The 22,715-nt window shown below is 43.9% G+C and overlaps 1 protein-coding gene across 3 annotated transcripts in view; it reads right to left on the bottom strand.

Moving 5' to 3' along the window:
- The window catches only part of COL21A1 (collagen type XXI alpha 1 chain), a 203,594-nt gene that overhangs the window by 104,075 nt on the left and 76,804 nt on the right, over window positions 1-22,715 (bottom strand). For 2 of the 3 annotated variants that reach the window (XM_047796213.1, XM_047796214.1), the window contains exons 6-10: window positions 20,923-21,096; window positions 18,982-19,059; window positions 16,650-16,658; window positions 16,251-16,334; window positions 7,057-7,119 (exon numbers count right to left, since the gene is read on the bottom strand). In XM_047796213.1, the coding sequence (XP_047652169.1) occupies window positions 7,057-7,119; window positions 16,251-16,334; window positions 16,650-16,658; window positions 18,982-19,059; window positions 20,923-21,096 (408 nt within the window). The other variant, XM_047796215.1, reaches the window with a different exon arrangement.

Raw genomic sequence — 22,715 nt, 5'->3', positions numbered from 1 at the left:
TAAATGTCCATCGACAGAGGAGTGGATCCAGAAGATGTGGTACATATACACAATGGAATATTACTCAGCCATTAAAAAGAACGAAATACCGGCATTTTTTGCAACATGGATGGACTTAGAAACTATCATGCTAAGTGAAGTCAGCCATACAATGAGACACCAACATCCAATGCTTTCACTGACATGTGGAATCTGAAAAAAGGACAGACGGAACTTCTTTGCAGAACAGATGCTGACTCACAAACATTGAAAAACTTATGGTCTCCAGAGGAGACAGTTTGGGGGGTGGGGGGATGTGCCTGGGCTGTGGGATGGAAATTCTGTGAAATCAGATTGTTATGATCATTATACAACTACAGATGTGATATATTCATTTGAGTAATAAAAATTAAAAAAATCACAAATGCTAGATGTGCCCCAAACAATTCCTTGAATAATTTAAATTAAATATACAGACAACATTCACGCATATATAATGCCTATGCACACACCACCACTGCTGTACGTACCCCATATAATATATAAAATAGAAGTCATCTACATAAGAGATGCATGAGATAAACACAGAAAGATCCATTGGTGTGATTTACATTAGCGGAGTGTTGCAGAAAAATGAAGTAAAGCTTTGTCCAGCAAAGCTTTATAGAAGAGACAAGTTTTCAATAACATTTGATTAGAGAGAAGAAAGATAAACTGGGTATTCCATCTGAGGAAACATCCACATTTTAGTTTATTGGTGAGACTCTCAGGATTGTGCATGTGTGTGTGTGTGGTTTATTGGTGAGACTCTCAGGAGTGTGTGTGTGAGTGTGCACACATGTACTCAGTGGCAGTGGGAGAGAGTAAGGCAAACATTTTGGCGAAGGAACCCGGACTGAAGGGAAGTGAGAGTTGGGGTAGAAGCTGTTCTCTCTAGAAGGATGTTTCATGCTCTTCATAATGAGGCTGCTTCTTGTAACTCTCTTTTCCAAGCTACATAATAGCTATTCCTTTGGCTTTTCTCCTAACATATCCCATTTTCCAGGTCCTGCCTCTTTGCAGCACTCAGCCTCGAATTCCCCACAGCTTTTAAACTATTGAGTCCATGTTGCATTAAGAGTCTGAGGAGAGGAAGACATAAAAAGCCCGTCTCCTGGGTCCTACTGTTCTCTGACTAATTGTTCACCCCTGTCAAGCTTACTCGGAAAGCCTAAAAGCTGTTTCCTCCCTATTCTTCTTTGTGCACCACCTTTCCAGAGGATTTTAGAATTTCAGAGCAGCACCTTTGCTTGGATGACACCTGAAGCTCAGGAACCCCTCTCCAACAGACTTTCTTCCAAGGGAATTCCAGACTCATGTACCCCTGAAGGGTAGGGTCCTAAACCAGATCCAAGCCTCCAAGAGCAGGGCTGCAGTCTTTCCTAACACAGACATCATGTATTACCAACAAAGCCAACATCTGCTTTAGCCTTTCAGGCATCACCTTACACGGGTTAATTCCTCTCTCGACAAGGTTGCATTTGAATACCACCTCCCAGACAAATACTCCGGTCGAACTGCACTCTGTCAGAATAGCCATTCTCCACGTTCACCAAATTGTTTAGGATCTGCACGTCAGCTCAAATGCCAAAATGAATTCCCCAAATGAAGTCAAGGATCAACAGTTCTTTGTTCTGGGGGGGAGGGGTGCACCTGCAGCGTATGGAAGTTCCCAGGCTAGGGGTCGAATCAGAGCTGCAGCTGCTGGCCTACGCCACAACCACAGTGAGGCAGGATCTGTGACCTACACCACAGCTCACGGCAATGCAGGATCCTTAACCCACTGAGAGAGGCTAGGGATCAAACCCACATCCTCATGGAAGCTAGTCGGGTTCATTGCTGTTGAGCCACAGCAGGAACGTCAAGGATCAACAATTTTTTAAAATTACAGAAAGTCAATGAACCTATCTCAGAGTATCTAATGCTCAAAAAAGAACCCTGGAAGAAATAGCAAGAGAAAAGAATGAATTGTGGTGAAACTGGACAATTCTAAATATTAAAAACCAACATATACAAACTATTACATTTAGAATGGATAAGCAATGAGCTTCTACTATACAGTACAGGGAACTATATCCAATCTTTTGGGATAGAACGTGATGGAAGATGCTATGAGAAAAAAAAGTATACATATATATATATATATACACATATATATGTATGACTGGGTCACTTTGCTGTACAGTAGAAATTGGCACAACACTAAATCAGCAATACTTTAAAAAACATCTAAAAATAAAAAATTATTGAAATATAACTGGGTCACTTTGCTGTACAGCAGAAATTGACAGACCATTGTCAATCAACTATACTTTAATAAAAATTTTAAAAAAAATGTATAAGCCAAAAAAATAGATGTTTACAACATAGATAGCAAAGGATTAATTATCTTAATGTATTAAAAGCTCACTAATCCATAGGCAGAATATCATGACCTCTGTGGAGTGTGGGCAGAGGACGAGAAGGGACAGTCCAGAAAAAGAGAACTCCTGAACGCCAGACTTCCATCCTCAGCCACCCACTTGACCTTCTAGTGTAAAAATCTGCTACATCCCAATGCAAACTCCTGAGCCCCGCCTGCTTTCTCCATCCTGCCTGCCCACACCTCGCTGGAGTCGCCCTTGACTCCTCTCTGACTCACACCCCACACCCCCAAAACATCAGCAAGTCGCGGCCTCTAACTTCCAGATACTCCAAACATAAGCCCCTCCCCTCACCCACTCCCACCACCCCCACGCCGGTCTCTTGGGAGCGCTGGGACGCAGGTTCAATCCCTGGCCCAGCATAGTGGGTTAAGGATCCAGCGTTGTCACAGCTGTGGCTTAGGTCAAAACTGTCCCTTGGATCTGATCCTCGACCCAGGAACACTGTATGCCCCAGGGTCGGCCAAACCCCCCCCCCCAAAAAGACAAAAAAGACCAAAATCCAAGTCAGAGGACATCAGTCCTTTATTCCATGGCTCCTGAAGGTCACTGCAACTGAAAGCTCAAGTTGAGCCGTCCAGAGGGCCTACGGAACCCTCCTTCCTCCTGCTTCCCTCCTGCTTCAGCTCCAGTACCTGCACCCCCACCTTCATGTGTGGCTGGAGGAGGGTGTGTAACTTTGACATTCCCCACCTGCGCTGACTCCCGCTTTCGTGAGGTTTAAGTCCCGCGGAGAAAGCTGGCCCCTTCTGGAGTCTCTAGGCTGGCAGGGACACGCTGAGGGACTGGGGGACAGAGGAGGGGGGGAGTGGCTGACCGATGCCCTCTGGTCTATTGGTGGGAGCGCTCCGTCAGTCTCCCTGAATCCACGCTTAAGGCCAACGTGGAAAACTCACCCCTCCCGGATGCTGCACGGGGTCTAGCCCACCTTTCTCTCTCTCTCAGCAAATATAACAGCTTTCACGAAATCTCAGACAACCAGCACAGGAGAAAACAGGGGCCTCATCTGGCACCACCGTCTTCTTCTTCTTCTTTTTTTTTTCCAGATGCAAAAACTGAGGCCCATGAAAGCAAAACAACTTTGAAAAGCAAAACGAAGGGCGAAACAGCCCTATGTCTCTCCAACAACGAGCTGGGGCTCTGGGTTCAGTGAAGAATTTCCTTCGTGAGGACTAATTCCTGACAACAGAAAAGAGCACTGTAAAAACGTCAACTTCTACAAAATCATAAAATAGTCCTACCAAGTTTCCATAAAAGGCCTTCTTAAAAAAAAAAAAATGTCACAGCGGCAGTGCCTTTGATAGTTGTACTCTTTGGATTACCTAGCGGGATCTACAGATAGTTCTTCGGCCTCTCTTTGGATAAGGATACAAGAGTACAGAGTAAATTGCTCAGACACTGTGCTGAGAGAAGTTGCTTAACTGATAAAGGAATGAGAAAGGAGTGGAAGGATTTGAAAATAGCTCTTCAATTTTGGTTGAAGGCATTTTCCTTACGAAAATTAGTATTTCTCCAGAGTGGAATAATTTCCTATTTAAAGCTTCAGTTGACTTGGCCTGGTTATAATGTGAAAAAGATTCAAATTGCTTATTGAGGGGGGTTGCACAGAACCAAATCCAAACAAAGCAGAATTCCCTTCGAATTGTTCCATCCAAGTTTCCTTGGCCAGATGGCTTCCATCACCAGCCAGAGGCTCCACCCACACCTCCCCACCCTTGCTGCGCTGGCCCTGGACACACACTAATGACCCTCAGCTGTTCTGGCTCCCAGGCTCACTTTCTCTTCCTGCCTGGCCACCCAACCTCATATCTCCTGCAGAGGGAAAAAGCCTGCAGGGAAAGGGAGATACTGAAGAAAAAGGCAGCCCCTTGGGTACATCAGATTTGGGGGTGGTGTTTCGGTTTCCCATTGCTGCTGGAACAAATTCCCCCAGACAGAGTGGCTTAACACAGCACCTCCTTATGGGTCTGGAGGTCCGAAGTCCAAAATGGGTCTTAGAAAGTGAAACTCTTGGGGGTCCCTGGGCTGCCTTCCCTGCAGGGGCTCTAGGGGAGAATCTTCCTTCCCGTTCCCAGCTTCCAGAAGCCATATACCTCTCGGTGCTCGGCTGCCTCCTCTGATCTCTGCTTCCCTCTCCCCATCTCCTCCTCTGTCGGCTTCTCCTGCCTCCCTCCTTGAAGAACCCTCGTGATGACGCTGCGCCACACAGACGGACGCCTGCATCTGAAAGTCCCTTCAGTCGCGGAAGGTCACAGAGCCACGGGCCTCGGAGATCCCGGGATGTGAACATTATCCTGCCCACTACCGTTGGCTTGTTCTTCCTCAGATACCACCTGACAACATCTAACGTTTAATGTCAGATGCTACAGAGTGACCGCTATGCATGGGCACACACATAAATATACATGTGCTGAGCGAGATGAGACAGTAAGCCTGTTACAGCTTCAATGAGCGTCCCAGAGTAATGCGCATGATTTATGGCGTCAGTAGAACTATTTTCCAGTCCTTCATTCATGGCGAGAAGGGCAGACAGAGCCGCTCGCCTGTGGAAGGCACTCACCTCGAAATACTTACTGCCCAGGAGTTTCACCCCTGAAAAGACAAAAGCCTAACCCATCTGCAGCTCTGTCTGGGGAGCTCCGTGGCATCCTGAGGGCCAGCGGATGACATGACGTCATGATGATGAGGATGACGTCACATGGGAAGTGTCTCTATTCTGGGGGTGAGACAGCACCGCAACTGCCTATAACGCAGAGAGTGGGTCCCAGGGAGGAGGTCTCCAGGCAGAGGGGGCTCACCTTCATAGCCCCCACCCCCGAGGGATTAAGGCAGGTCTCCCACAGACCCTCGGGCAGCATCTTCAGTGGGACTAAGGAGCGGCACTGAGGCAATGCACCAGTGTCACAGGACCCTTGCAGTTATCGCGAAAGGAATGGGTTATAGGAGAAACCACAAGGCAAGTGTTGGCGCAAAATGGGAGCTAAGGATAAAGGCAGAAGGGGAAATGTTAGGTCTGGAATCCATTCATTTCATTCAATCCACTAGAAGCAAGCTGATGAAAATTCTCCTAGTTCCTGGGGACACCCCCACCTAGCTCTTTCTGAACTTACTGGCTTGGCTCTCTACTCCATCAAGGTTTAACTGCCGGTAACCTTATCCAAGCCACACTCTCCTTCCTCTTGTGACTGGAGCCAATGCATTTTTCTTCCTGCAAATATCCCTTGTCTCCAAATCATCAAATTTCCCCCTTCGGCCTCATTTTGTAAACATATGCTCTAACATCTTATATCATTTAACAACGCCCTTCCCCGCACTGTCCCCATGCCACTGCTCCACTTCTCTGTTCTCTAGGACATCTCTCGGGAGCATACGTGTTCACTGTCACCATTTATCTCTCTTGAACCCACTGCCATCCAGCGCTCCCCTGAAACCCCGTTCACCAAGGTCCTTGGTGACTTCCAGGAGGCAAGTCAGTCCAAAGCTCTAGGCACAGACCTCATTTTTATCCACCTCCTTGGCGGCAGTGTCACAGCGGAAGGCTCCTTCAGCGTTCTGCAGCTCAGGTGACACCACTTTGTCACGTGTTCAGACTCCCCTCTTGACCATCTCAGAGACGCTCACCTGTATCTTTAACCCCTTTTCCAGGCAACAGGTGTAAAAGATGCCAGCATATTGCTACTTCAAAAGTTGGCTCTATTTTTTTGTATTAGATTTGTCAGCAGCCCTCTCTCTCAGGGATGTAAGCTCTTCTCTCCTGATGGTTGGGGAATTGATGGTTTAACATTACACCTGTGGTTGCTTTATGCCTTGAAAATTATTGACTCACAGTATAAACTTTCCTGTGTTCCATACAACAAGGGTTAGTATCTCATGCTAAAGAAAGTTTCCTGGGAGATACCTTCTTTTGGTGATAATTATTTAAGAATCAAAAGCTGGAGTTCCTGTCGTGGTGCAGTGGAAATCAATCATGGAACCATGAGGTTGTGGGTTCGATCCCTGGCCTTGCTCAGTGGGTTGAGGATCTGGTGTTGCCATGAGCTGTGGTGTAGGTTGCAGATGCGGCTTGGATCTGGTGTTGCTGTGGCTGTGGTATAGGCTGGCAGCTGTAGCTCTGATTAGACCCCTAGCCTGGGAATCTCCATATGCTGCAGGTGTGGCCCTAAAAAGACCAAAAAAAAAAAAAAAAAGAAGCTTCTTGCCAATTTTACAAGCCACATAGTTCTCCGGGACCCAGAAGCCATCCCTTTGAAACATAACCATTAAGGAAACAGCACTTGGATGTCCCAGTCCCTGCGACAGGGGAGGAGCCTAACTTTGACAGGTGCCAATTAGCAGACACAGACAGCCCAATGGCATGGAAAACATCCACCAAGCCCATAAATAACTCCACCTGCTTCATCCCATGGATCAACCTCCTCCAGTACTTTGCTCCCAGCTCGCCCCAGTGACTCAAACCCTCCACATCTCCCTGTTTCAGCTCTGTGGAGTTGAGGCTCTCTCCCCTATTACAATAGTCTTGAATAAAGTCTTCCTCGCCTGTTGAACTCGGCCCAGTGCAATTTTACTTTGACCTTATAATCCCAGTACTGGAGATGACTAAGCTTTCAGTACTCACAGGCTTACCATCTTGACCAGGCTGTCCAGGATAGCCGGGGTTCCCAGGCTGTCCAGGGTCACCCTAAAGAGGAAAAAAAAATATTTCTCAGTCCAAGACAACCAACCACAATGATTCAGTCAGAGACCATCAAGGGTCAAAGCCAATTCTATTATTTGCAAATTTTGTATGTTGAAAAACAAGCAAAAACTCCCAGAAACACCAAAATAGGGTTAGAGAAAAAATACGATTATCTACTTTAAAAATTAAAGGTCTTTTATCATGTAAAACTTTCAAGGATTTAACTCTGTGGGCAAAATAGTTATACCTAGGGAAGTACTTCTCAGCGACAGAAAACATCAATATTTATGGCGAGACATTTTTAGAATTCTGAACAAACTGCAATGTCATAGCAACTATGGTTTCCATGACAGCAATATTTGGCTCAGATATCTAAAGATTTAATTCTATTCTAAATGTGACACTACAGATATCAATCACCTGTGATGTGATGCTTCAATTCATAATTACTTTTCCGTAAAAACAGTCCACAGGCATCTGACCTTCCATGTGGGACTCAAGTTTCAAGCCCCATAACATTCATTTCATTCAATACAATGTGTCTCTGCCTACACCCATAATCTCATTTTAACAAAATGTTGGATTTCTAAAATCTGAATATTTTCATGAGCTCAAGGCCCAAGCCAAACAACTCTGCCTAACCCCCCATCATCCTTGAGGTAACACCTGAGAAATGACCTTTGCCCTTGCAAACCAGATCCCTGCAGGGAACATTATTAGTGCAGCCTGGCCATGAACCTAGGTGCATTCTATAGAGCTGTGGCGTGTTGTCCAATGGCCTGTACTGACCAGTCAGGTGGTCACCATCCACAAGAAAAAGCAACAGAAGCAACATTTTTGTGAGGTGAGGGTGTCTTATAACTTACTTTGAAGACATACTTCAAAAAGAATATTTTAGGAGTTCCCATCGTGGTGCAGTGGTTAACAAATCCGACTAGGAACCATGAGGTTGCGGGTTCGGTCCCTGCCCTTGCTCAGTGGGTTAACAATCCGGCGTTGCCGTGAGCTGTGGTGTAGGTTGCAGACGCGGCTCAGATCCCGCGTTGCTGTGGCTCTGGCGTAGGCCGGTGGCTACAGCTCCGATTCGACCCCTAGCCTGGGAACCTCCATATGCCGCGGGAGCGGCCCAAGAAATAGCAAAAAGACAAAAAAAAAAAAAAAGAATATTTTATTCATGCATTATGGAGTCCATGAGGTCCACATGGGGCATCTTGCTGAAAACATAACAATCTGGCCAGCAGCATCAGCAAACTTCTGCACAGAGGCAATGGTATCTTTTTTGTTTTGTTTTTGGCCATGTGGACGTTCTGGAGCCAGGGATCAAACCTGAGCCACAGCAGGGACCCGAGCTGCTGCAGTGACAGCGCCAGATCCTTAACCTGCTATGCCGCCAGGGACTCTGAGAGGCTCCTGATTTCTAGTCAATATCGTTTCATATTTACACCCAGAAATCATTTACACGTACCATAGCGATTATACCTTAACAAAACACCAGTGCTAAGGTTACTTGCACAGAGCCCAGTGGGCTGCTCTGAAATTCTACTTCAGGCCACTGGCTGAGGATATTTGTTCCTGAAACTGAACAGGAAAAAAGGAAAGAAAATTTTTTTTTGAGGAGCCAGTGCAGAAGGAATAATGAGCTTTTTGCTCAGGGCCGCTCAAGAGGTTTCGCATGTGGAAAGGCTGAGAAGAAGGGAAATGCCATTTTAAAGCACGATAGCGAAAGAATAGCTATAAACCCAGGGAAAAAAATAATGCAGCCGCACGTTCTTTCTTGTTGAAGACGTTTAATTTGCCATCCAAAGACTTCCAGGGTCAGCAAGGGAGTAACAGGGGTCGGAGTTTTTTCTTCTTATTTCGAGAGGACCCACAGTCACTTCTGGCCTTCCTGTTATCCTTCTTTAACCGCGTTCAGGCTGGACTTGCTGCCTTTCAACAATTCCATCTTTTTTTTTTTTCCTCGTCCCTCCTGGGAAGATTTTCTTCCTTTTCCATTTGAGTCAATAGACCAAAATTTCCTATCCCTGCCCCTTCTGTGTTGCTGCATATTATCCTGATGTCTTGTCCTACTGTGATGCTACAGCAGCTCCACATCTCTGGCCACTTATTCATAACCAGCGTTCTCTCAAAACTTCCGCCTGATTGGTCTGCCTTTATCATTTGGGTTGATGCTCCTTGAAAACGTGGTCAATATTTTCTATTTCTCTGGGAGGGGCATGCTGCATATCAAATAGGGGTTCAATAATAATCTGCTGATTATTTCCAGTGAGATCAAATTTCCTATTGATACCTCTTTCCTTGCAGAATATTAATTATTGGCAAAACCTAGGACAACAAAAGGATCTGAGAAGGTTTACCTTCTACTATGATGAGGCTGAAATAAAGCTTTGGCACAAGAAGAAACGGGATTTGTGTTTTTAGGCTGCATAAAAGTACAAAAACATTTAACAGTAACATTTTAAATGAATCAGAACTAAGTTTCCAAGGGAAAAAGAAATCACCCATGAGATAAATCCAGTGTGATTTCTTTCCGATCAGAACACCGGTCAATAGCCCCGAGAAGGAAAATAACCCCTTTTCCAGGTTCAAGGACTCCTGGTGGGTTTTACTGGCTATTTTGACTGTTGCTCTACAGGTTTATTTGCAAAATTCAGGTAGGCTTGCTATTGTTTCCATAAAATTGGAAGAATAAAGTCCTAACAGATTTTGAAGAGAAGGCCAATAGAGATAAAAATTCAATTTTATGGAGTTTCCTGGTGGCCTAGTGGTTAGGGATCTGGCATTGTCACTGCTATGGTGAGGGTTCAGTCCATGGCCCAGAAACTTTCACATGCTGTGGGCGAGGCACCCCAAATTCAATTTTATCAGTTTTTATTTTTTTAAAATGATTTTTATGCTTTCCATCATAGCTGGTTTACAGGGTTCTGTCAATTTTCTACTGCACAGCAAGGTGACCCAGTCACACATACATGTATACATTCTTTTTCTCACATGATCATGCTCCCTCATAAGGGATTGGATAGCATTCCCAGGGCTACACAGCAGGATCTCATTACTTATCCATTCCAAAGGCAATAGTTTGCATCTATTAACCCCCAATTCCCAGTCCATCCCACTCCCTCCCTTAAACTTCAATTCTACTGCTGTAATAAAAGCTGACACCCAACCTTCACTGACTGTTTCTTGTATGTTCAACACGTCTCTAAAAGATTTACATGTATCAAATTACTTAATTCTCATAATGACCCCTTGAAACAAGTAGAATATTACTCTTCTCATTTTATATATAAGAAAACAGAGCACAGTGAGGTATATGGAATGACGGGCCAACGGGGACCTGCTGCACAGCACAAGGACCTCTACCTGCTCTCTACTCTGTGATAACCTGTATAGGAAGAGAATGGGAAGGAGAATGGATGTGGGTCCATGTGTAACTGAATTGCTTTCTTGTGCAGCAGAAACGATCCCAACATTGGAAATCAACAGTGCTTCAATGAAACTTCAAAAAAAAAAAGTCCACACTGAGGCCCAGGAAGGTTAGGTAACCTGCCCAAGGTCACACAGCAGCAAGAGAGATGGGACTCAAATTCAGTCAGGTCGGCCCCAGACCTCATGCTCCTAAACACCATTTTCTGTGCCCACATTAAAACCCATACACTGATCAGAACGCAGCCTGGGGACAGCGAGCAAATCTAACGTGGACAAAATTTTCCAAATACATTCAATTCGACACATGACCTACAATTATACAACTGTGGCTAATTCCCCAATCTCCTTTCTTCTTGGTTGAAACATGTGCCATTTAAAAAATAAGTATTCAGCTGAAAAGCAATTCTTACGAGGCATTGACTCTGAGCCACGGGATTTCTGAGTGGCTGACAGGAGTGGAAATGTCATGGACGGAGTTAGAACATCCCTGCACACGGCCTCTCAAGTTGTGCAAATGTGAGTAATTAAAGTGAGAAACGGTTGTGCTTGCAAAAGTAAGCTAGTGTTTTCAGTTCCTCGTTGGAAGCCAACATCTCCGAGGCCCAAATCCCTTGTTTGCAAGCTCTCTTCTCAAAACCCACCGGCCTCCACCGACGTATCTGATCTCAGATCTAGTCCTTTCTCCAAAACCAACCTCTTACTTGCCCTTGAAACTCAAACTCAAACACCCTCTCTCTTTGGCTGGAGGGAATCCACATAAAACTGTGAAAATCAACATAAAACTGTGAACGCCCAGTGGTCCCCGAAATTTTCCAAAGGTTTTTATATTTTATTTTTTTCTTTTTACAGCTGCATGTGCGGCATATGGAAATCCCCAGGCTAGGGGTTGAATCACAGCTGCAGATGCCGGCCTACAACACAGCCCCAGCAACGTGGGATCCCAGCCATGTCTGCGACCTACACCGTAGCTCATGACAATGCCGGATCCTTAACCCACTGAGTGAGGCCAGGGATCGAATCCGCATCCTCATGGATACTAGCTGGGTTCTTAACCTGCTGAGCTGCAACGGGAACTCCAGTTTTTACATTTTAGACAGAAGCTACTTTGATCATCCATATGAATCTCTAGTCAGTAGAATGATCAGGGTGAAACATTAGCAGGGATACAGTTGTAGAGAGAATGGTACTTCAGAGAAAGTAAGTTATTAAGGGATTGCTCCTTCTGGGAGTTCCCTGGTGGCACCATGGGTTAAGGAAGGATATGGTGTTGTCACTGCTGTTGGCCTGGGGAACTTCTATGTGCTGTGGGTGTGGCCAAAAAAGAAAAAAAGAAAGAAATTGCTCCTTCCTAGGAAAGGGGAAAAAAATGCCTTCTTTCTACTTTTGCACCAATAGATCTAACATTTAAGATTAAATCAAATGTTGGGGAGTCTATTACCACAAATGGTTGTCCAGCTTTGAAGGGGAGGAAGCAGCTGCCATTTGCATGGATAGGTCTCTGGAAGGGAGGTGTCTGTAAACTGGGGACTGCCTGGATCTTTCCTATAGAACAAAGGCATTCCACATGGGGTAACTGGGAGGAAAGGGGGATCTTATTTTTTCAATGACTTCATAAGTTGTTAAATAAAAATATCACTATTAAGCACTGCTCTAGACACTGGAGTTCCAAAGGAGAATTTAGTTGGTTTTAATCTTCATTGGGGGAGTTCCCGTCATGGCACAGTGGTTAACAAATCCGACTAGGAACCACGAGGTTTCGGGTTCGATCCCTGGCCTTGCTTGGCGGGTTAAGGATCTGGCGTGGCCATGAGCTGTGGTGTAGGTTGCAGATGTGGCTCAGATCCCACATTGCTGTGGCTGTGGCGTAGGCCGGCGGCTACAGCTCTGATTAGATCCCTAGCCTGGGAACCTCCATATGCCACGGGAAGCAGCCCTAGAAAAGGCAAAAAGACAAAAATAATAATAGTAATAATAATAATAATAATAAAAATAATCTTCACTGGGAAATGCTTGCATAGAAAAACCATTCCAAGAGATTCATTAATTTAATTACCCCTTTCTTTGACCTTAGGGACACAGAAGGAATAAGCCAGGCTTACATAGGGCTACAGCCCAGTGACAGATATACTTTTCTGTTTTGCTTGCCCCGTGGCAGACGGAGTTCCCAGGCCAGGGATCAGATCTGAGCCACGGTTTCAACCTAAGTAGCAGGTGGAGCAATGCTGGATTCTTAACCTATTGTGTGGGGCCAGGGATGGAACCTGCATCCCAGCGCTCCAGAGACACTGTCGATCCTATTGCACCACAGTGGGAACTTCGACCAATATATTTTCCTATGCTTACTGGAGGGTTATAATGCCATGATAAACTGTATGGGATCCCATGCTTCATTTATCCTAGCTTTACAATGGGGTTATCATATGTGCTGGAAATTGAGAGAACTCAAAGCAGATGACTGACTTCACCTTAGAAAAAGCACTTACCCCTCCCCCCCGGCCACCCAAGAATTTCTCCTCTGTTTCAGTTTCATGACTCAATTCTCAGCTTCCAGAACCCTCTTCCTGGCTACTGCCAAGATTAGATTGTCCTGCACAGGTAACTCTATTGGACGGAAATCTGCAAAACTTTCCAGAGAGCATCGAACAAAAACAGCCAATATGTCTCAGTTGGATTTATAGTAAAACGGCTTCATCTGTTTTAGTTCTGATGCTGTTGAACTAATTCAAAACCTATCAATTTTCCAGGCCATAAGGTCTCCAAAGGAAGGACAACCCAGGGTGTTGCTAGGGATTCTGTTTTTCAGAGACAGGTCCCTGATGTGGCAAGGGAAGCACCTCCGGGGAAAGAGTCTTGAAAGGATGGAAGAGCGTGTGTGTGTTCTTGTCCTCCTGCCAGATTTTCTGGAGAAAATGGAAAGCAGATTAAGAAGGCACGCCAGCTTGAAGACTGGTGGAAAACTGCAATTTTGCTTAAAGGAGTAGGTGGCAATGGGGCTGGATTATGACTAAAAAAAGAGAAGGAAAATGAGGAACATTTGAAACTTGGAAGTGCTGAAAATCAGAGGCTTTACAGATAAGACAAAGGGTGTGCTAAAAACCTGCTGTAAACATACATGCGTAACAATTGGTGTCACTACAAGACGCCTTGTGGACCACAAATGAGAATCAGGACACAACAGAGGTGTAGGGCGCCCCCCACCCCAGAGTGGACCCCCTCAGAGCCCTTGGGGGGTGAACTGAACTTCACCAAGGAGCTGGAAGGAGCACTGGGCTTGGAGGGGTCAGAGGTCATGGGACTCTCATTTCCACACTTCATCTCCTGCACATCAAATCGGTTCTATGTATAATTTACAGGTTGAATAAGTTGTATCAATATGTTTTAAAAGATAGTCTGCTGGTAGGTCACACCAGGCTCCCTTGCCAGGTAAATTCTCCCAGCAGCATCTTGTGAGTGCTTCTCTACATCAAGTCATCCTAAATAAGACGTCGTTACTTTCACGGAGAACACTTGGCTTGACTTTCCTAATGTGATCTAAAAACAGTTTACAACAGTAAATCCATTATAAGGTTCCGAAGCATTGAGTGTATAATTTTACTGCTTTAATTGCATTGCTTTTTTTCTTTTTTCTTTCTTTGCTTTTCAGGGCCGCATATGAAGCATATGGAAGTTCCTAGGCTAGAGGTCAAATTGGAGCTGCAGCTGCCGGCCTATGCCACAGCCACAGCAACACAGGATCCAAGCCGCGTCTGCAACCCACACCTCAGCTCACGCCAATGCTGGATCCTTAACCCATTAAGCAAGGCCAGGGATCGAACCCACATTCTCAGGGATACGAGTTGGGGTCTTTTCTGCTGAGCCACAATGGGAACGCCTGCATTTTTTATTTTAACAGGTAGGTTTGAAGCAAGTCATGAACTATCCCCTGAAAGCTGGATGGAGAAACATGTAGAAAAGGCAGGAAGAGTTCAGTTCTCTCTATCAGCAGTCTAAAAGCTGAATATTTTTTTAGCTGTGATGACTGAAACTCTCAGAAAATTCCATCTAAATGAACATTACTTTTTTTTTTGGGGGGGGGGGTCTTTTTGTCTTTTCTAGGGCTGCTCCCTCGGCATATGGAGGTTCCCAGGCTAGGGATCTAATCGGAGCTGTAGCTGCCGGCCTATGCCAGAGTCACAGTAACTCGGGATCAGAGTCATGTCTTTGACCTACACCACGGCTCACGGCAATGCCAGATCCTTAACCCAGTGAGCAAGGCCAGGGATCGAACCCGAAACCTCATGCTTCTTAGTCAGATTCGTTAACCACTGAGCCAGGACAGGAACTCCTACAATTCATATTTAACAAGCTTTATTATGGTCACTTCAAATGATAGATGATTAATACACAAACATTCTTTCTGGCCAGGAAATCATACTTGCTTTTCAAGTTAGACATTATTTTTTTTTTAGATGACATTGTTTTAAATTACTCAATGCCTTTGATTACATTTATAGTTGTACAATGATCTTAGATGACATTTTTAAATAAACAAGATTTATCTACAGTGGACAAACCACTTATCATCTCGTATCTTGGGCTGCATTTAAGTGATGTCAGTGAGTATCAACTTAAAAAGCTTAGTCATTTATATTTAATACATAGAAACATATTCAGAGTATCTGTGGTGTAAAAAGTAACTAGTTAGAAAGTAGTACGCACATGAGGGTTCCAATCATATACAAATATGGACACAAATAAACATGTAAATGTTTATACACATACACACAAACAATACATATACACACAAATAGTACACACACACAAATAATATACATATACACACACAAATAAATATGTAAATGAAACTGGACGTATGCATATATGAATATGACTAAAAGAATATATTTCATAAAAGTAATTACTATATGATTCAGTAAAATAAATACACACACACACCCCCCTCTCTTTTTAGAATTTTACATCAAATTTGACATTCAAATCAACTTAAAATTTTTTTTTTTTAATGAGAGTGCAACATTTATTTCAGGTGCTTTCTTGTTTTTGTTGTTTTTTTCTTTCTTGCCACATAGGCAGTACGTGGGAATTCCTGGGTCAGGAACTGAACCTATGCCACACAGCAGCCACCAGAGCCACAGCAGTGAGAATGCAGGAGCCTCAACCCACAAGGCCATCAGAGAAGTCCCCAACTTAAAATTTTCTGATTTATGTTTCTGCCTGAGAATCATTTTGGCAGATTAAGAACGCAGGCATTTAAGAATTCAGCACACATCTTAACAAATGCCCTTCCTTCATTTTTTACCATATTGTAAGGTGGCATCATTCCTGCATCATGGCAGCGGTTTTTGGGGAACAACAGTCAAGGAAATGAACTAATAATCCTCCCTCACTTGACTGTGGTATCAGTTCTAGATTCAAAGGCAATTAAAGATTAGACTACATTTTTAAAAAGTCACTAAAACTTGCACTTTATTTTCCACAGCATGAGGAAGTTCCCGGGCCAGGGATCGAACCCACGCCACGGCAGTGGCCATGCCAGATCCTTAACCCATTCCCCCACAAGAGAACTCCTGAAACCTGCATTTTAAACTCTTCCAAGGTATTAGGCAGACGTTTCGAAACAGGGTCATGGTGACTAGAAATTGGGTATCGGCTCGGCTCTCCTTTGCATGTTTATTAACAAGAGCAGCAGGTTGGGTGATACTCACTTTGGGACCTTGTAGCCCTGGTTTTCCCGGAGGACAGATACAGGGAGCTTCAGTTGAGCCTACATCACTGGGTCCATTGAGGCACTAAAAGACAGAGATGGAGATAAACCACACGGAATGACGTATGCATTTGCACACGGGTGCGTGTGTCTGTATGTGTGTGTGAAACAGTCAAGACATTTAACATTTAACTTTTCAATTTACGCTGCCCAAGCCAACAAAAAATTCTGGATCATAAAAAAGCTAGACATACTCTAGAATAGTGAATACCAGACATACTCAAATGACACAAAAATGAGTTTTATTTATCTAATATACTTACAATTGATAGAAGGAAGACGCTAAACGGTCCCACAATGTAAATATTACCTTAAGGAGAATAATAGTAGCCAGGCCTACCTCACCATTCTGAAAGAAAGACAACAACAAATGGGTTTTAAAACATGCTTTTCATTCGTTTCCAAGTTATTTTCCTAATTTACAAATATTTCCTTGTCTGGGGTAGAGATCAAGGACGTATCAAAACCAACATCTGCTTGCAACTAGCCTAAAAAATTACATCTTATTCTGACATTTATAACTGGATGGAGGAAGGCAATTAGCAATAACAGAGAGTAGAGGGAGAAAATGAAATCCTAAGCGGAGCTATGATGGCCACGCGGGACAAAGAGGCCTCAAGGTGGCGTTTATATGCTCTATTGAACCTTCTAGAGATCACTTAAGGAGCAGAGAATGAGCCAAAACCCATCTAGGTGAGTCACAAACGGGAAGCATCGACTTGTATGTGCTTCGCTTTAGGGGAGCTGCTCACTAAACAATTAACTTCTTACTGAAAAACACCCGATTTTAAGCAGGTTAATCATCTTTCCAAACTGTAACAATGGAGGTCAGAAAACGAGAAGCTGGGAATGAAGATGGATGAAGGCAGACCTGCCTGAAAAAGTCACATCTGGGAGTAAGTTGTAAAAGCACAGGAAAGTGGGTGCGAGAACTCAGAATCTACAGTTTCATGCTGTGCTTCTCTTACACGGGGCAGGTAACCGTCGTGGTTGCATCGCTAGAGGACTGTCACTAAATCAGGATGTGCAATGGCCCCTCAAAATGCTATGACTTCCTAATGCTCTGAGGAGGGATTTATATTTCAAGTTATAAATACCTAAAATAAACCTTACAGTGTTTAAACACCAGAGATTTATATTCCAAGTTATAAGTGTAAAATAAAAGTTACAGTGTTTAAACAGTTGCCTACATAGGAAACTCAGAATGAATCATCTCTAAAAGTTTCCATCTTTGATTTTATTATAAATCTTTTTTTTTTTGGTGTTTTTAGGCTGTGCCTCTGGCATATGGAGGTTCCCAGGCTGGGGGTTGAATTGGAGCTATAGCTGCTGGTCTGCACCACAGCCCCCGTCAACATTAGATCCAAGCCTCCTCTGTGACCTACACCACAGCTCATGGCAATGCCGGATCCTTAACCCACTGAGCGAGGCCAGGGATCGAACCCGCGTCCTCAGGGGTGCTAGTCGGGTTCGTTAACCACTGAGCCATGACCGGAACTCCTATAAATCTTTTAAATCTGCTGCTCTATCAGCTCAAATTTTTAGAACACGTGGATCCAAAAGTTATTCAGTTTGACAGAGAAAAAGAGCATGATCGCATGATTATAGAAACGAAAAGAACCACCGAGGACTCCACATCACTAGGAACCCACGCTGCTCGGACGTTTTACAACATTTCACTTTATCTGCATCACCTACGACATACTATTTTTGGCCCAGGGGAAAAAGAATTGATCACACGCACACACACACTCACACATACACACACACATACACACACACTCTCTCACACATACACACTCACACACACACGCGTATATAATCAGACTCTATAACACTTTAGCTTACAATCTTTTTCTTCCTAATGCATCAATAAAGTAGCTAAGTAAACAGAAAGGTGCCTATGTCCTAGAAATACAAGAAAATCTTACTTGGGTGACAATAGCAAAAAGAAAAATTGATATTCATTACGGTTTGAGAACACACGCTAGTGAAGACAAAAACAAATCATTTTCTACCCTTCAGGATTTTGCTGTGTGGGGGTGTTCTGCTGACACGTTGACGTATGAATGTATTTTACACGCTCAGATAACGAATTCTGTTGTTTCTAGAGCAGGTTCAGCCCTGCTTCACTGGAGTGGTCTAACAGCGACACTCTGAAATGACCAGAAAATACTGCCTGAGGCCTTTCATTTACACTTGCACGATCATACACTGTGATCTTATCTATTTACTTATTTTTTGTCTTTTGTCTTTCTAGGGCCACACCTGCGGCATATGGAGGTTCCCAGGCTAGGGGTCGAATCAGAGCTACAGTTGCCGGCCTACGCCACAGCCACAGCAGTGCAGGATCTGAACCGTGTCTGCAACCTACACCACAGCTCACGGCAACGCCGGATCCTGAACCCACTGAGAAAGGCCAGGGATCGAACCTGCAACCTCATGGTTCCTAGTCGGATTCGTTTCTGTTGCACCACGACAGGAACTCCTGTAATCTTATTTCAATTATGAATCTAGAAATATGTGTTAATCAATGTCACTTTATTTGCATGGACAACGAAGACACAAGTGAACTTTACATGTTAAATTAAAGCGCGGGCATCTGCACTTTACTCATGGCTTTGAAAGTACTGAGGCACCACTTGGGGAAAAAAATCATCCATCCTACTCACAAATCCAGGAATCTCACATGCTGTCTCCCGGTTGTTCTGTTCTGGATCACAGTAGATTCGTAACTTTTGGACATCAAACTAGAAACATTAAACCAACAAAGTTAAAGTTGAGGCACAAGCAAATTGTTTTTATAAAAGCAACTCAGATACATGAGAGCGGCTACCAAAGTTAGTAATCAGGAAAGATTTATTTTTATTTACTTATTTTTTTATTTTTAGTTTTTGGTTCTTTAGGGCCACATGTGAGGAATACAGAAGTTCCCAGGCTAGGGATCGAATTGGAGCTGCAGCTGCTGGCCTATAGCACAGCCACAGCAACACCAGATCTGAGCCAAGTCTGCAACCTATACCACAGATCATGGCAATGCCAGATCCCCGACCCACTGAGTGAGGCCAGGGATTGAACTCACATCCACTGTGCCGCAAGGGGAACTCCTACTTGTCATTTTTTTCCTTTTTATGGCTGGACCCGTGGCCCATGGAAGTTCCTGAGCCAGGCGCTGAATCAGAGCTGCAGCTGCAACCTATGCTGTAGCTGTGGCAACACTGGATTTTTAACCCACTGAGCAAGGCCAGGGATCCAACTTGTATCCCCATGGATACTAGGGTTCTTAACCCACTGAGCTATAATGGAAACTCCAGGTAAGATTTGGATCTAAGCATTTAGATTTGATAGCAATAAAAATACAATAAACAATAAAAACACAAAATATGAATACTTAACACATAGTATAAAGCTATTATGCAACTCCTAAGGAAAGTTCTGTAGCATAAAAAAAAATCTCTGATTTCCTTGGGAGACCCAGGTGGCTGTTGCAGTATCTTTGTATTAAGGGCTAGTGTAGAGCGCACTTTCTAGAGCACTTAAAGCTTGCTGTTGTGGCTGCAGTCAGATTCTTAACCCAGTGTGCCACAGCAGGAACTCTTTTTTTTTTTTTGTCTTTTTTATCTTTTCTAGGGCTGCACCCGTGGCATATGGAGGTTCCCAGGCTAGGGGTCTAATCGGAGCTGTTGCTACTAGCCTACACCAGAGCCACAGCAATGTGGGATCCGAGCTGCATCTGCAACCTATACCACAGCTCACGGCAACACTGGAAACTCAACCCACTGAGCGAGGCCAGGGATCGAACCCGCAACCTCGTGGTTCCCAGTTGGATTCATTAACCACTGAGCCATGATGGGAACTCCCTTATTTTTTAAAAATTTTTGGCTGCAGCCATGGCATGCAGAGAAGTTCCTGGGCCAGGGATCAAACGTGCACTACAGCAGTAACTCGATCAGTGACAATGCCAGATTCCCGACCCAGTGAGCCACAAGGGAATGCCATCATTAATCTAATTTTATCCTCATAGCTGCAAAGAAATTTTTATAACCCCCACTAGCAGCTTTAATCATATCCTCTTTTCCAAATCCATTATATATATAATCTTTGCTTCTCCTGGGAAATATGAAGTTCATGTTTCATAAGAACAAAGAATTCTATCTGTACCCGGGGGAATGTATTTTTAAGAATTATATTAAGTCTGATTTTTCTTTTTCATACACACACACAAACACACAATTTCACTAATGAACTGGCCACATTTTTGACTAAGTACTGTAAAGGAATTAAGTTAAACACAGTTAAATGTGGGAGTTCCCACTGTGGCTCAGTGGAAACGAATCTGACTGGTATCCATGAGGATGGGGGTTCCATTCCTGGCCTTGCTCAGTGGGTTAAGGATCTGGTGTTGCCGTGAGCTGTGGTGTAGGTCGCAGCCGTGGCTCAGATCTGGCGTGGCTGTGGCATAGGCTGGCAGCTGCAGCTCTGATTCGAACCCTAGCCTGGGAACCTCCATATGCCACAACCACAGCCCTTAAAAAAAATACAGCTAAATGTGATAAACGCTAGCACTAAAGCTCTGTTTTATACGATTCAAAAAGCAGATCATTTTTATCCACCTGAACGGTTTCTTCTTTCCCAGAGTATTTTCCGATTTGGGTTTGTCCGCTGATAAAGATCCCTAACACAGGATGCAAGGGCTTGTTTTCAATTTGTTGATCATCGATATACAGAGTTACATCTTGCTCTGTTACTAAGAGACGGATTTGATGCCAGCCTTCATCATATAATGTCTAAAGGAAGAAAATACAGAAGAGTCATAAGTAAAATTCCCAACAACCTTTTATTTTCTTTGTTTTTCTATTCCTTTGCTATCAACCATAAATCCACACCACGCAGATTGGCTGTATGACATTTGAATTCACCCTGACCCAAGCTGGGCCTCAAAGGCAGCCTGCCCATTATTGTATTAATCCCCTCACTGGGTTTCCACTGCATATCCCAAAGTAGCTGTACCAAATTATTTACTGAAACTCCCTCGAGGTCACAAGTAAGTTCCTAATGTCCTGATCCAAGGGATTCTCTCATTCCCGTCTCCTACTCATTTCACTGCAGCTGTGGACCCTATAACTAGTCTGCCTGCCTCAATGGTCTCACTCAGCTTCCATGACGCCAACCATCTTTTATGCATTTATGTATTTATGTATTTATTTAATTTTTGTCCATTAATCTGACAAAGTATCCATGAGGATGTGAGTTCAATCCCTGGCATCACTCAATGGGTTAAGGATCCAGTGTTACCACCAGCTGCAGTATAGGTTGCAGATGCGGCTCAGATCTGACATTGCTGTGGCTGTGGTGGACGCCTCAGCTGCAGCTCCAGTTCAACCCCTAGCCTGGGAACCTCCTTTTTAAATTTTTTATTTTTTTATTTTTTATTTTTTGCTTTTTAGGGCTGCACTCACAGCATATGGAGGTTCCCAGGCTTGGGATCCAGTTAGAGCTACAGCTGCTAGCTTACACCACAGCCACAGCAATATCAGATCTGAGCCACATCTGTAACCTACACCACAGCTCACAGCAATGCCGGATCCTTAACCCACTGAGTGTGGCCAGGGATCCAACCCGAAACCTCATGGTTCCTAGTCAGATTCGTTTCCCCTGCGCCACAATGGGAATGCCTCAACATCCCTTTAAAAAAATTTTTTTACTGGAGTACAGTTGACTTACAATGTTGTATTATTTTTTGAGAACAGTATGGCGGTTCCATAAAAAACTATGTATAGAACTATCATATGTCCCAGCAATCCCACTCCTGGGCATCTATCTGAGAAAAAAACTGTAATTCAAAAAGATACATGTACCCAATATTTACAGCAGAACCATTCATAATAGCCAAGACATGGAAGCAACCTCAATGCCCACTGATAGACAAGTGGATAAAGAAGGTATGATACATATATACAGTGGAATATTATTCAGCCTTAAAAAAGAATGATCAACACCTTGTGATGGAATTCCATCACCCACTGCATGGAGTGCAAAACCCTTCAAACAGTTCACAGGTCCTTGCAGGTTGAGCTTATACCCTGCTAGCTTTTTCTTTCACGTATCTGATACTCCAAACATAGGGACACCACTTTCTATTCTCTAAATAAAACCCTGTACTTCACTGCACGTGACTATACAATAATGAACCACTGACTTACACGTCTTCTCTCTCCACCAAAATCCTATGCACCCTTCCAAGTCCATTCAAAAAACCTTCTCATATGAAGACTTTCCCACATTTTCTGTTAGAATCTACTCTTTCCTCTATGCTCCATTAATGCTTTGAAGTTCTTTCCGTTAGATACCAGAAGCACTGAATAGCCTAATGTAAATAAGCTCCTTGAAGGTGAGAAATATGCCT

This window comes from Phacochoerus africanus, chromosome 9 (genome assembly GCF_016906955.1).
Source record: "Phacochoerus africanus isolate WHEZ1 chromosome 9, ROS_Pafr_v1, whole genome shotgun sequence".
Taxonomy (NCBI): Eukaryota; Metazoa; Chordata; class Mammalia; order Artiodactyla; family Suidae; genus Phacochoerus; species Phacochoerus africanus.
The sequence above is the reverse complement of the archived record's forward strand: the minus strand, read 5'-3'. Positions and strand labels throughout refer to the sequence as shown.